At 42.8% G+C, this 15,750-nt stretch overlaps 1 protein-coding gene across 1 annotated transcript in view; it reads right to left on the bottom strand.

The window, feature by feature from the left end:
• LOC115416590 (ATP-dependent RNA helicase DDX3X-like) overlaps positions 1-15,750 on the bottom strand; it is a 34,187-nt gene that overhangs the window by 16,396 nt on the left and 2,041 nt on the right. Inside the window, exons 4-9 of the mRNA XM_030130408.1 lie at positions 15,644-15,667; positions 15,479-15,511; positions 12,897-13,091; positions 10,913-11,006; positions 9,432-9,533; positions 1,725-1,824 (exon numbers count right to left, since the gene is read on the bottom strand). Coding sequence (XP_029986268.1) covers positions 1,725-1,824; positions 9,432-9,533; positions 10,913-11,006; positions 12,897-13,091; positions 15,479-15,511; positions 15,644-15,667 — 548 coding nt within the window. The remainder of the gene's footprint in view (positions 1-1,724; positions 1,825-9,431; positions 9,534-10,912; positions 11,007-12,896; positions 13,092-15,478; positions 15,512-15,643; positions 15,668-15,750) is intronic.

Raw genomic sequence — 15,750 nt, 5'->3', positions numbered from 1 at the left:
TAATTCAGTTCAATTCTGAATGTGTTCAAATACAAACACTAGTTTACCATAAATAGACTTTACAGGTGGAGCTGCAGACGGTCATAACCAGTTTGTCCTCAGGTCTGTCCATCCTTAGTCAGATCCTCAGTTTCATGAATCTGTTAGTCCTGTTGCATTGTGGTAAACAAAGGCTTGTGCTGCGGTGTGTGAACCACAGCACAAGCCTTTGTTTACCACAATGCAACAGATTCAGCTGAGTAACGACAGACAGACGAACAGATTCGTGAAATCAGTAAAATGACAGTGGGCAGTGTTTACATGTGGTGTGTGTACAGGGTTAGAACCCTAACCCTAACCCTGTGGTCTGTGTACAGGGCTCTGGTTCTAACCAGACCAGGTCACCAGAGCAGCCTCAAATGGAGACTACAGGTGCCTTACAGAAAAACTGCCTTTGCTTGGTCTGCATTCTCTGTGAAAGGAGCTAATCTGTAGAACCTACTCTTCTTTGAAATAAAATCTTGACAAACTTAGATTCATTCAAAAAACTTACCAAAAAAATGGATGTGCCAGAAATGGCAGTGTACTCATGTTTAACGCTTGTATAATGTTATCTCTTTCTTTGTTTTAACCTGATTATTTTCTTTCCTATACCATAGCTGTGTATGTAAAAGGTCATTGTCTCTCCATTCCTTTCTGTATTTTAACTTTTCATAAAAGCCCATCTAGGGACCGGTGCTGCAAATTAGCTTTTGCTATCAGCACTATGATGCATGCATGGGATTGCTGTGTTACAGTCGGTCTATGTCTTTTGTATCTGTCCCTATAAAAAAGAATAAAATAAAATAAAATAAAATAAAATAAAATAAAATAAAAAAAACTCTAACCCTGTGGTGTGTGTGTAGGGCTACGGTTCTAACACTACCCCTTGGTCTCCCATGCGGGTCTAAGGGTTCTGGTTCTGGTTCTACCCCTTGGTCTACCATGTGGGTCTTGGGGTTCTGGTTCTGGCTCTGGTTCTAACCCTTGGTCTACTATGTGGGTCTTAGGGTTCTGGTTCTGGTTCTACCCCTTGGTCTCCCATGTGGGTCTTAGGGTTCTGGTTCTGGTTCTACCCCTTGGTCTCCCATGTGGGTCTTAGGGTTCTGGTTCTGGTCCTAACCCTTGGTCTACCATGTGGGTCTTGGGGTTCTGGTTCTGGTTCTACCCCTTGGTCTCCCATGTGGGTCTTACGGTTCTTGTTCTGGTTCTAACCCTTGGTCTACCATGTGGGTCTTAGGGTTCTTGTTCTGGTTCTAACCCTTGGTCTACCATGTGGGTCTTGGGGTTCTGGTTCTGGCTCTGGTTCTAACCCTTGGTCTCCCATGTGGGTCTTAGGGTTCTGGTTCTGGTTCTACCCCTTGGTCTCCCATGTGGGTCTTACGGTTCTTGTTCTGGTTCTAACCCTTGGTCTACCATGTGGGTCTTAGGGTTCTTGTTCTGGTTCTACCCCTTGGTCTACCATGTGGGTCTTAGGGTTCTTGTTCTGGTTCTAACCCTTGGTCTACCATGTGGGTCTTAGGGTTCTTGTTCTGGTTCTAACCCTTGGTCTCCCATGTGGGTCTTAGGGTTCTGGTTCTGGTTCTACCCCTTGGTCTACCATGTGGGTCTTAGGGTTCTTGTTCTGGTTCTAACCCTTGGTCTCCCATGTGGGTCTTAGGGTTCTGGTTCTGGTTCTACCCCTTGGTCTCCCATGTGGGTCTTACACTGTGGATGTGCTCAGGGCAGTTCTGTCCTGTAGCTTCAACTGGAATGTCGTCATATTTCTCAAAGTTGATTCCAGTGTTACTGCCAGAAAAGAGTTCACTGAAGGAGAAAACACAAACACACATGACACATCCACAGTACTACCATGTCCAAAAACACATACATGTCCAATAACACATACATGTCCACAGTACTAACATGTCCAATAACACACACATGTCCACAGTACTAACATGTCCAATAACACATACATGTCCACAGTACTAACATGTCCAATAACACACACATGTCCAATAACACACACATCCACAGTACTAACATGTCCAATAACACACACATGTCCAATAACACACACACATCCACAGTACTAACATGTCCAAAAACACATACATGTCCAATAACACATACATGTCCACAGTACTAACATGTCCAATAACACATACATATCCACAGTACTAACATGTCCAATAACACATACATGTCCAATAACACATACATGTCCAATAACACATACATGTCCACAGTACTAACATGTCCAATAACACATACATGTCCAATAACACATACATGTCCACAGTACTAACATGTCCAATAACACATACATGTCCACAGTACTAACATGTCCAATAACACATACATGTCCAATAACACATACATGTCCACAGTACTAACATGTCCAATAACACACACATGTCCAATAACACACACATCCACAGTACTAACATGTCCGATAACACATACATGTCCACAGTACTAACATGTCTAACAACACACACATGTCCAATAACACATACATGTCCAATAACACACACACATCCACAGTACTAACATGTCCAATAACACATACATGTCCAATAACACATACATGTCCACAGTACTAACATGTCCAATAACACATACATGTCCAATAACACATACATGTCCAATAACACATACATGTCCACAGTACTAACATGTCCAATAACACACACATGTCCACAGTACTAACATGTCCAATAACACATACATGTCCACAGTACTAACATGTCCAATAACACACACATGTCCAATAACACACACATCCACAGTACTAACATGTCCGATAACACACACATGTCCAATAGCACACACATGTCCAAAGTACTAACATGTCCAATAACACACACATGTCCAATAGCACACACATGTCCACAGTACTAACATGTCCAATAACACACACATGTCCAATAACACATACATGTCCAATAACACACACATGTCCAATAACACACACATCCACAGTACTAACATGTCCGATAACACACACATGTCCAATAACACATACATGTCCACAGTACTAACATGTCCAATAACACACACATGTCCAATAGCACACACATGTCCACAGTACTAACATGTCCAATAACACACACATGTCCAATAGCACACACATGTCCACAGTACTAACATGTCCAATAACACATACATGTCCAATAACACACACATCCACAGTACTAACATGTCCGATAACACATACATGTCCACAGTACTAACATGTCCAATAACACATACATGTCCAATAACACACACACATCCACAGTACTAACATGTCCAATAACACATACATGTCCAATAACACATACATGTCCACAGTACTAACATGTCCAATAACACACACATGTCCACAGTACTAACATGTCCAATAACACACACATGTCCACAGTACTAACATGTCCAATTACACACAAATGTCCAATAACACATACATGTCCAATAACACACACATCCACAGTACTAACATGTCCGATAACACACACGTCCAATAACATATACATGTCCACAGTACTAACATGTCCAATAACACACACATGTCCACAGTACTAACATGTCCAATAACACATACATGTCCACAGTACTAACATGTCCAATAACATACACATGTCCAATAACACATACATGTCCAATAACACACACACATCCACAGTACTAACATGTCCAATAACACATACATGTCCACAGTACTAACATGTCCAATAACACACACATGTCCAATAGCACACACATGTTCACAGTACTAACATGTCCAATAACACACATGTCCAATAACACACATATGTCCACAGTACTAACATGTCCAATAACACACTCATGTCCAATAACACACTCATGTCCAATAACACACATATGTCCACAGTACTAACATGTCCAATAACACATACATGTCCAATACCACACACGTCCAATAACACACACATGTCCAATACCACACATATGTCCAATAACACAAACTTGTCCAATAACACACACAAGTCCACAGTACTAGCATGTCCAATAAAACATACATGTCCACTGTACTAACATGTCCAATAACACACACATGTCCAATAACACACACATGTCCACAGTACTAAAATGTACTACACACATGTCCAATAACACACACATGTCCAATAACACACGCATGTCCAATAACACACACATGTCCACTAACACATACATGTCCAATAAGACACACCTGTCCAATAACACATACATGTCCAATAACACACACACGTCCAATAACACATACAAGTCCAACAACACACACATCCACAGTACTAAAATGTCATATAACACATAGATGTCCACAGTACTAAAATGTCCAATAACACACATGTCCACGGTACTAACATGTCCAATAACACATACATGTCCAATAACACACACATGTCCAATAACACACACATGTCCACGGTACTAACATGTCCAATAACACACACATGTCCACGGTACTAACATGTCCAATAACACACACATGTCCTCAGTACTAACATGTCCAATAACACACTCATGTCCAATAACACACACATGTCCACAGTACTAACATGTCCAATAACACATACATGTCCACAGTACTAACATGTCCAATAACACATACATGTCCACAGTACTAACATGTCCAATAACACATACATGTCCACAGTACTAACATGACCAATAACACATACATGTCCAATAACACATACATGTCCACAGTACTAACATGTCCAATAACACATACATGTCCACAGTACTAACATGTCCAATAACACATACATGTCCAATAACACATACATGTCCAATAACACACACGTCCACAGTACTAACATGTCCAATAACACATACATGTCCACAGTACCAACATGTCCAATAACACACACATGTCCAATAACACATACATGTCCAATAACACACACATCCACATTACTAACATGTCCGATAACACATACATGTCCACAGTACTAACATGTCCAATAACACACACATGTCCAATAACACATACAGTACAGGCCAAAAGTTTGGACACACCTTCTCATTCTTTGCCTTTTCTTTATTTTCATGACTATTTTCATTGTAGATTCTCACTGAAGGCATCAAAACTATGAATGAACACATGTGGAATTATGTACTTAACAAAAAAGTGTGAAATAACTGAAAACATCTCTTATATTCTAGTTTCTTCAAAGTATCCACCCTTAGCTCTGATGACTGCTTTGCACACTCTTGCCATTCTCTTGATGAGCTTCCAGAGGTAGTCACCTGAAATGGTTTCCTAACAGTCTTGAAGAAGTTCCCAGAGATGCTTAGCACTTGTTGGCCCTTTTGCCTTCACTCTGCGGTCCAGCTCACCCCAAACCATCTCGATCGGGTTCAGGTCCGGTGACTGTGGAGGCCAGGTCATCTGGCGCAGCACTCCATCACTCTCCTTCTTGGTCAAATATCCCTCACACAGCCTGGAGGTGTGTTTGGGGTCATTGTCCTGTTGAAACATAAATGATGGTCCAACTAAACGCAGACCGGATGGAATGGCATGTCACTGCAGGATGCTGTGGTAGCCATGCTGATTCAGGTTGCCTTCGATCTTGAATAAATCCCCAACAGCGTCACCAGCAAAGCACCCCCACACCATCACACCTCCTCCTCCATGCTTCACGGTGGGAACCAGGCATGTAGCATCCATCCGTTCACCTTTTCTGCGTCGCACAAAGAAACGGCGGTTGGATCCAAAGATCTCAAATTTGGACTCATCAGACCAAAGCACAGATTTCCACTGGTCTAATGTCCATTCCTTGGGTTTCTTGGCCCAAATAAATCTCTTGTGTTTGTTGCCTCTCCTGAGCAGTGGTTTCCTAGCAGCTGTTTGACCATGAAGGCCTGATTCACGCAGTCTCCTCTTAACAGTTGTTGTAGAGATGTGTCTGCTGCTAGAGCTCTGTGTGGTATTCATCTGGTCTCTAATCTGAGCTGCTGTTAATTTGCGATTTCTGAGGCTGGTGACTCAGATGAACTTATCTTCAGCATCAGAGGTGACTCTTGGTCTTCCTTTCCTGGGGCGGTCCTCATGTGAGCCAGTTTCGTTGTAGCGCTTGATGGTTTTTGCGACTGCACTTGGGGACACATTCAAAGTTTTTGAAATTTTCTAGACTGACTGACCTTCATTTCTTAAAGTAATGATGGCCACTCGTTTGTCTTTACTTAGCTGATTGGTTCTCGCCATAATATGTATTCTAACAGTTGTCCAATAGGGCTGTCAGCTGTGCATCAACCTGACTTCTGCACAACACAACTGATGGTCCCAACCCCATCAATAAGGCAAGAAATTCCACTAAGTAACCCTGACAAGGCACAGCTATGAAGTGGAAACCATTTCAGGTGACTACCTCTGGAAGCTCATCAAGAGAATGCCAAGGGTGTGCAAGGCAGTCATCAGAGCTAAGGGTGGATACTTTGAAGAAACTAGAATATAAGAGATGTTTTCAGTTATTTCACACTTTTTTGTTAAGTACATAATTCCACGTGTTCATTCATAGTTTTGATGCCTTAAGTGAGAATCTACAAAGTAAATAGTCATGAAAATAAAGAAAATGTGAAGAATGAGAAGGTGTGTCCAAACTTTTGGCCTGTACTGTACATGTCCAATAACACACACACATCCACAGTACTAACATGTCCAATAACACATACATGTCCACAGTACTAACATGTCCAATAACACATACATGTCCACAGTACTTACATGTCCAATAACACACACATGTCCAATAACACATACATGTCCAATAACACACACATCCACAGTACTAACATGTCCAATAACACACACATGTCCAATAACACATACATGTCCACAGTACTAACATGTCCAATAACACACTCATGTCCAATAACACACATATGTCCACAGTACTAACATGTCCAATAACACACACATGTCCAATACCACACATATGTCCAATAACACAAACTTGTCCAATAACACACACATGTCCACAGTACTAGCATGTCGAATAAACATACATGTCCAATAACACACACATCCACCGTACTAACATGTCCAATAACACACACATGTCCACAGTACTAAAATGTACTACACACATGTCCAATAAAACACGCATGTCCAATAACACACACATGTCCACTAACACATACATGTCCAATAAGACACACCTGTCCAATAACACATACATGTCCAATAACACAAACACGTCCAATAAGACATACAAGTCCAACAACACACAGATCCACAGTACTAAAATGTCCAATAACACATAGATGTCCACAGTACTAAAATGTCCAATAACACACTAATGTCCTCAGTACTAACATGCCCAATAACACACTCATGTCCAATAACACACACATGTCCAATAACACACACATGTCCACAGTACTAACATGTCCAATAACACACACATGTCCACAGTACTAACATGTCCAATATCACATACATGTCCACAGTACTAACATGTCCAATAACACACACATGTCCACGGTACTAACATGTCCAATAACACATACATGTCCAATAACACACACATGTCCAATAACACACACATGTCCAATAACACACACATGTCCACGGTACTAACATGTCCAATAACACACACATGTCCACAGTACTAACATGTCCAATAACACACACATGTCCTCAGTACCAACATGTCCAATAACACACTCATGTCCAATAACACACACATGTCCACAGTACTAACATGTCCAATAACACACTCATGTCCAATAACACACACATGTCCTCAGTACTAACATGTCCAATAACACACTCATGTCCAATAACACACAAATGTCCTCAGTACTAACATGTCCAATAACACACTCATGTCCAATAACACACACATGTCCACAGTACTAGCATGTCCAATAACACATACATGTCCAATAACACATACATGTCCAATAACACATACATGTCCAATAACACACACGTCCACAGTACTAACATGTCCAATAACACACACATGTCCAATAACACACACATGTCCAATAACACACACATCCACAGTACTAACATGTCCAATAACACATACATGTCCACAGTACTAACATGTCCAATAACACATACATGTCCAATAACGCACACGTCCAATAACACATACATGTCCAATAAGACATACATGTCCAATAACACACACATGTCCAGTAACACACACTCCACTAACACACATGTCCAATAACACCCATGTCCACAGTACTAACATGTCCAGTAACACACACATCCACTAACACACATGTCCAATAACAGACACATGTTCAATAACACACACATGTCCACAGTACTAAAATGCCCAATACCACACACATGTCCACAGTACTAACATGTCCAATAACACACACATGTCCAATAACACACATATCCAGAGTACTAACATGTCCAATAACACACTCATGTCCACAGTACTAACATGTCCAATAACACACTCATGTCCAGTAACACATACATGTCCAATAAGACAAACCTGTCCAATAACACATACATGTCCAATAACACACACATGTCCAATAACACATACAAGTCCAACAACACACACATCCACAGTACTAAAATGTCCAATAACACATACATGTCCACAGTACTGAAATGTCCAATAACACACACATGTCCAAAAACACACACATGTCCTCAGTACTAACATGTCCAATAACACACTCATGTCCAATAACACACACATGTCCAAAAACACACACATGTCCACAGTACTAACATGTCCAATATCACATACATGTCCACAGTACTAACATGTCCAATAACACACACATGTCCAATAACACACATGTCCACGGTACTAACATGTCCAATAACACACACATGTCCTCAGTACTAACATGTCCAATAACACGCTCATGTCCAATAACACACACATGTCCTCAGTACTAACATGTCCAATAATACATACATGTCCAATAACACACACGTCCACAGTACTAACATGTCCAATAACACACACATGTCCAATAACACACACATCCACAGTACCAACATGTCCAATAACACATACATGTCCAATAACACACACTCCACTAACACACACCTGTCCAATAACACACACATCCACAGTACCAACATGTCCAATAACACATACATGTCCAATAACACACACTCCACTAACACACACCTGTCCAATAACACCCATGTCCACAGTACTAACATGTCCAGTAACACACACATCCAATAACACACATGTCCAATAACAGACGCATGTTCAATACCACACACATGTCCACAGTACTAACATGTCCAATAACACACACATGTCCACAGTACTAAAATGTCCAATAACACACACATGTCCACAGTACTAACATGTCCAGTAACACACACATGTCCACAGTACTAACATGTCCAATAACACACACATGTCTACAGTACTAACATGTCAAATAACATACACGTGTCCAATAACACACACATGTCCAGTCCGTGTACTCACTGTTCCAGGCGTTCGTTCCTTGCTGTTGGTTTGGACCAGTCTGTGTCGTCTGTGGACTCATCCACCCAACGACTGGATCCACCAAAACCAGCATGATCAAACCTGAGAGACAGGCAGACAGACAGACAGAGGACAGGCAGGCAGACAGACAGACAGACAGACAGAGGACAAACGGACAAGCAGACAGAGGACAGGCAGACAGACAGACAGACAGAGGACAGATAGACAAGCAGACAGAGGACAGGCAGGCAGACAGACAGACAGACAGAGGACAGACGGACAAGCAGACAGAGGACAGGCAGGCAGACAGACAGACAGACAGAGGACAGACGGACAAGCAGACAGAGGACAGGCAGGCAGACAGACAGACAGACAGAGGACAGACGGACAAGCAGACAGAGGACAGGCAGACAGACAAACAGACAGACAGAGGACAGACGGACAAGCAGACAGAGGACAGGCAGGCAGACAGACAGACAGACAGAGGACAGACGGACAAGCAGACAGAGGACAGGCAGGCAGACAGACAGACAGACAGAGGACAGACGGACAAGCAGACAGAGGACAGGCAGACAGACAAACAGACAGACAGAGGACAGACGGACAAGCAGACAGAGGACAGGCAGGCAGACAGACAGACAGACAGAGGACAGACGGACAAGCAGACAGAGGACAGGCAGGCAGACAGACAGACAGACAGAGGACAGACGGACAAGCAGACAGAGGACAGGCAGGCAGACAGACAGACAGACAGAGGACAGACGGACAAGCAGACAGAGGACAGGCAGACAGACAGACAGACAGAGGACAGACAGACAAGCAGACAGAGGACAGGTAGGCAGACAGACAGACAGACAGAGGACAGACGGACAAGCAGACAGAGGACAGGCAGGCAGACAGACAGACAGACAGAGAACAGACGGACAAGCAGACAGAGGACAGGCAGACAGACAAACAGACAGACAGAGGACAGACGGACAAGCAGACAGAGGACAGGCAGGCAGACAGACAGACAGACAGAGGACAGACGGACAAGCAGACAGAGGACAGGCAGGCAGGCAGGCAGACAGACAGACAGACAGAGGACAGACAGACAGAGGAAAGATAGACAGAGGACAGAGACAGACAGACAGAGGACAGACGGACAAGCAGACAGAGGACAGGCAGGCAGGCAGACAGACAGACAGAGGACAGACGGACAAGCAGACAGAGGACAGGCAGGCAGACAGACAGACAGACAGACAGACAGAGGACAGACAGACAGAGGAAAGATAGACAGAGGACAGAGACAGACAGACAGACAGAGAGACAGAAGACAGACAGACAGAAGACAGACAAAGGACAGACAGACATACAAACAGAGGACAGACAGACAGAGGTTATCAATGGGACAGACAGCTGACATCCACTGTCCATGTGTGTGTCCATGTCCATGTGTGTGTACGTGTGTGTGTGTGTGTGTGTGTGTGTGCTGGCCTTGCCTCCCTCTGTTTCCATTTCCTCTGTCGTTGTAGAAAACTGATTTTCCGCGGTTGTTTCCAAAGCTGGTGAAAGCCCCCTTCCACCCACTGGAGTCTGAAAAGGAGACAGAGGAATCAAACTACAGAACACACCTGTAGAACCGGCACAAACTACAGAACACACCTGTAGAACCGGCACAAACTACAGAACACACCTCTAGAACTGGCACAAACTACAGAACACACCTGTAGAACCGGCACAAACTACAGAACACGCCTGTAGAACCAACACAAACTACAGACCACACCTGTAGAACCGGCACAAACTACAGAACACACCTGTAGAACCGCCACTAACTACAGAACACACCTGAAGAACCAGCACAAACTACAGAACACACCTGTAGAACTGGCATAAACATGAACAGCTGGACTTCAGTCACTGCAGATCAAACTAGACTGAACAAAAATATAAACGCACCACTTTTGTTATTGCTCCCATTTTTCATGAGCTGAACTCAAAGATCTAAAACTTTTTCTGTGTACACACAAGGTTTATTTCTCTCAAATATTGTTCACAAATCTGTCTAAATTTGTGTTAGTGAACACTTCTTCTTTGCTGAGATAATCCATCCACCTCACAGGTGTGGCAGATCAAGATGCTGATTAGACAGCAGGATTTTTGCACAGGTGTGCCTTATCCTGGCCACAATAAAAGGCCACTCCAAAACGTGCAGTTTTATCACACAGCACAATACCACAGATGTCCCAAGTTTTGAGGGAATATGCAGTAGTCATGCTGACTTCAGGAATCTCCACCAGAGCTTTTGCCTGTGAACTGAATGTTCATTTCTCTACCATAAGCCATCTCCAAAGCTGTTTCAGAGAATTCATGAAGAAGACTGCGCGAGGAAAATGGTGGTCACACCAAATACTGACTGGTTTTCTGACCCCCCTGGACCACCCAATACAGTAAAAGTGCACATTTTAGAGTGGCCTTTTATTGTGGCCAGCCTAAGTCACACCTGTGCAATAATCCTGCTGTCTAATCAGCATCTTGATATACCACACCTGTGAGGTGGATGGATTATCTCAGCAAAGGACAAAGGAGAAGTGCTCACTAACACAGATTTAGACAAATTTATGAACAATATTTGAGAGAAATAGGCCTTTTGTGTACATAGAAAAAGTTTTAGATCTTTGAGTTCAGCTCATGAAAAATGGGAGCAAAAACAAAAGTGGTGCGTTTATATTTTTGTTCAGTGTACTTTGGATTCAATTCAGTCTGTTCTGTCTGTAGGCAGGAGGCTAATGGACTGGAGCTAATGAAGGCTAACCAGTTAGCACGGACTGGAGCTAATGAAGGCTAACCAGTTAGCACTGACTGAAGCTATCAGTTAGCACTGACTGGCGCAAATGAAGGCTAATCCGTCAGCACTGACTGAAGCTAATGAGGGCTAATCAGTTAGCACTGACTGAAGCTATCAGTTAGCACTGACTGGTGCTAATGATGGCTAATCAGTTAGCACTGACTGAAGCTAATGAAGGCTAATCAGTTAGCACTGACTGGAGCAAATGAAGGCTAACCAGTTAGCACTGACTGAAGCTATCAGTTAGCACTGACTAGTGCAAATGAAGGCTAATCCGTCAGCACTGACTGAAGCTAATGAAGGCTAATCAGTTAGCACTGACTGGTGCTAATGAAAGCTAACCAGTTAGCACTGACTGAAGCTAATGAAGGCTAATCAGTTAGCACTGACTAGTACTAATGATGCCTAATCAGTTAGCAGGGTTCACAAATACCACTGTCCAAATGGGCTGACCCTGTCATTACTGGGTCAGGGTTAAGGTCAGGGTCAGTCCATTTGGACTGACCCTGACCTTGACCTTAACCCTGTCATTCCTGTTTACTGACACAAACAGGCACACACCCATTTCCTGTTTCACAGATCCATTTCCTGTTTCACACATCCATTTCCTGTTTCACACATCCATTTCCTGTCACCTTTGTTCTCAAAGCCTCCAAAACCTATTGGCTGCATTGGGTTAATGGGGTTGAAGGCTCCGCCCCTGTTTCCACGGTAACCACCTCCTCCACCCCGCTCCATGCGTGGCGGGCCACGATTAAACGAGCTGCTGCTCGTCATGCGGTTGTCATGGTAACCGTTAACAAAGCTGTTGCGTGCGCCATCCCATCCATCTGTCGGAGGATGAAAGAGATGAAGAAGAGTTTTAAGATGAGACCTAACCCTAACCCTTAAGAACAGCTTTAAGATGAGACCTAACCCTTAAGAAGAGCTTTAAGGTGAGACCTAACCCTTAAGAAGAGCTTTAAGGTGAGACCTAACCCTAACCCTTAAGAACAGCTTTAAGATGAGACCTAACCCTTAAGAAGAGCTTTAAGGTGAGACCTAACCCTAACCCTTAAGAACAGCTTTAAGATGAGACCTAACCCTTAAGAAGAGCTTTAAGGTGAGACCTAACCCTAACCCTTAAGAACAGCTTTAAGATGAGACCTAACCCTTAAGAAGAGCTTTAAGGTGAGACCTAACCCTAACTCTTAAGAAGAGCTTTAAGGTGAGACCTAACCCTAACCCTTAAGAACAGCTTTAAGATGAGACCTAACCCTTAAAAGAGTTTTAAAATGAGACCTAACCCTAACCCTTAAGAACAGCTTTAGGATGAGACCTAACCCTTAAGAAGAGCTTTAAGGAGAGACCTAACCCTAACCCTTATGAAGAGTTTTAAAATGAGACCTAACCCTAACCCTGGTAAGGACTATTCTAGGACTACTATATACTAGTAAGACTATGGTAGGGACTATTCTAGGACTACAGTATACCAGCAGGACTATGGTAGGGACTATTCTGGGACTACTGTATACTAGTAGGACCATGGTAGGGACTATGCTAGGACTACTGTATACTAGTAGGACCATGGTAGGGACTATTCTGGGACTACTGTATACTAGTAGGACCATGGTAGGGACTATTCTGGGACTACTGTATACTAGTAGGACTATGGTAGGGACTATTCTAGGACTACAGTGTACTAGCAGGTCTATGGTAGGGACTATTCTAGGACTACAGTATACCAGCAGGACTATGGTAGGGACTATTCTGGGACTACTGTATACTAGTAGGACCATGGTAGGGACTATGCTAGGACTCCTGTATACTAGTAGGACCATGGTAGGGACTATTCTGGGACTACTGTATACTAGTAGGACCATGGTAGGGACTATTCTGGGACTACTGTATACTAGTAGGACCATGGTAGGGACTATGCTAGGACTCCTGTATACTAGTAGGACCATGGTAGGGACTATTCTGGGACTACTGTATACTAGTAGGACCATGGTAGGGACTATGCTAGGACTACTGTCTACTAGTAGGAACATGGTAGGGACTATGTTAGGACTACTGTATACTAGTAGGACAATGGTAGGGACTATACTAGGACTACAGTATACTAGCAGGACTATGGTAGGGACTATTCTAGGACTACTGTATACTAGTAGGACCATGGTAGGGATTATGCTAGGACTACTGTATATTAGTATGATCATGGTAAAGACTATTCTAGGACTACTGTATACTAGTAAGGCTATGGTAGGGACTATTCTAGGACTACTGTATACTAGTAGGACCATGGTAGGGACTATGCTAGGACTACTGTATATTAGTAGGATCATGGTAAAGACTATTCTAGGACTACTGTATACTAGTAGGACTATAGTAGGGACTATTCTAGGACTACAGTACACGTGCAGGACTATGGTAGGGACTATTCTAGGACTACTGTATACTAGTAGGACTATGGTAGGGACTATTCTAGGACTACAGTATACTAGCAGGACTATGGTAGGAACTATTCTAGGACTACTGTATACTGGTAGGGCTATGGTAGGGACTATTCTACGACTATTGTATACTAGTAGGACTATGGTAGGGACTATGCTAGGACTACTGTACAGTGTGGGGAAGGAAAATTTACAATGTTTTGAGGCAGGGATTGAAAGACAGTGTATGACCAATTAGTTTATTGAAAGTCATGAGAATTTATTTGCCACAAGAAAATGTCCATAATAGAAAATGTTTTTATTCTATGTGTCCTCCTTCTTTCTCAATAACTGCCTTCACACGCTTCCTGAAACTTGCGCAAGTGTTCCTCAAATATTGGGGTGACAACTTCTCCCATTCTTCTTTAATAGTGTCTTCCAGACTTTCTGGTAATAGTTTTGCTCATAGTCATTCTCTTCTTTCCATTATAAACAGTCTTTATGGACACTCCAACTATTTTTTAAATCTCCTTTGGTGTGACGAGTGCATTCAGCAAATCACACACTCTTTGACGTTTGCTTTCCTGATTACTCATATGGGCAAAAGTTTCTGAAAAGGTATGGATAATAGTGTTAGGTATGATTATGACATCAATATATGTTTGGTTTCAAAACAATTGACGTAGTGCCTGCTGAGAAAAAAACAACTAAATGTTCATTGTAAATTTTGCTTCCCCACCCTGTATACTAGTAGGGCTATGGTAGGGACTATTCTAGGACTACTAACCCTTAACAGAGGTACTTACAGGTGGGTGCAGGTGCTATGGTGTATCCTCCCTAACCCTTAACCCTAACCCATAACTCTAACCCTTAACTCAGGTACTTACAGGTGGTGTACCCTCCCTAACCCTTAACCCTAGCCCTTAACTCTAACCCTTAACTCAGGTACTTACAGTTGATGTACCCTCCTAGTCGTCCAGTGAAGGCATTTCCAGCTGAAAGTAAAGGACACTTTTCAGTTAGAGTTAGGGTGGTTAAGGGTCAGGGTTAGGGTGGTTAAGGTGGTTAAGGGTTAGGG

The sequence above is a fragment of the Sphaeramia orbicularis genome, unplaced genomic scaffold (assembly GCF_902148855.1).
Source record: "Sphaeramia orbicularis unplaced genomic scaffold, fSphaOr1.1, whole genome shotgun sequence".
Lineage (NCBI taxonomy): Eukaryota > Metazoa > Chordata > Actinopteri > Kurtiformes > Apogonidae > Sphaeramia > Sphaeramia orbicularis.
This window is presented reverse-complemented; position numbering and strand designations above follow the sequence as displayed.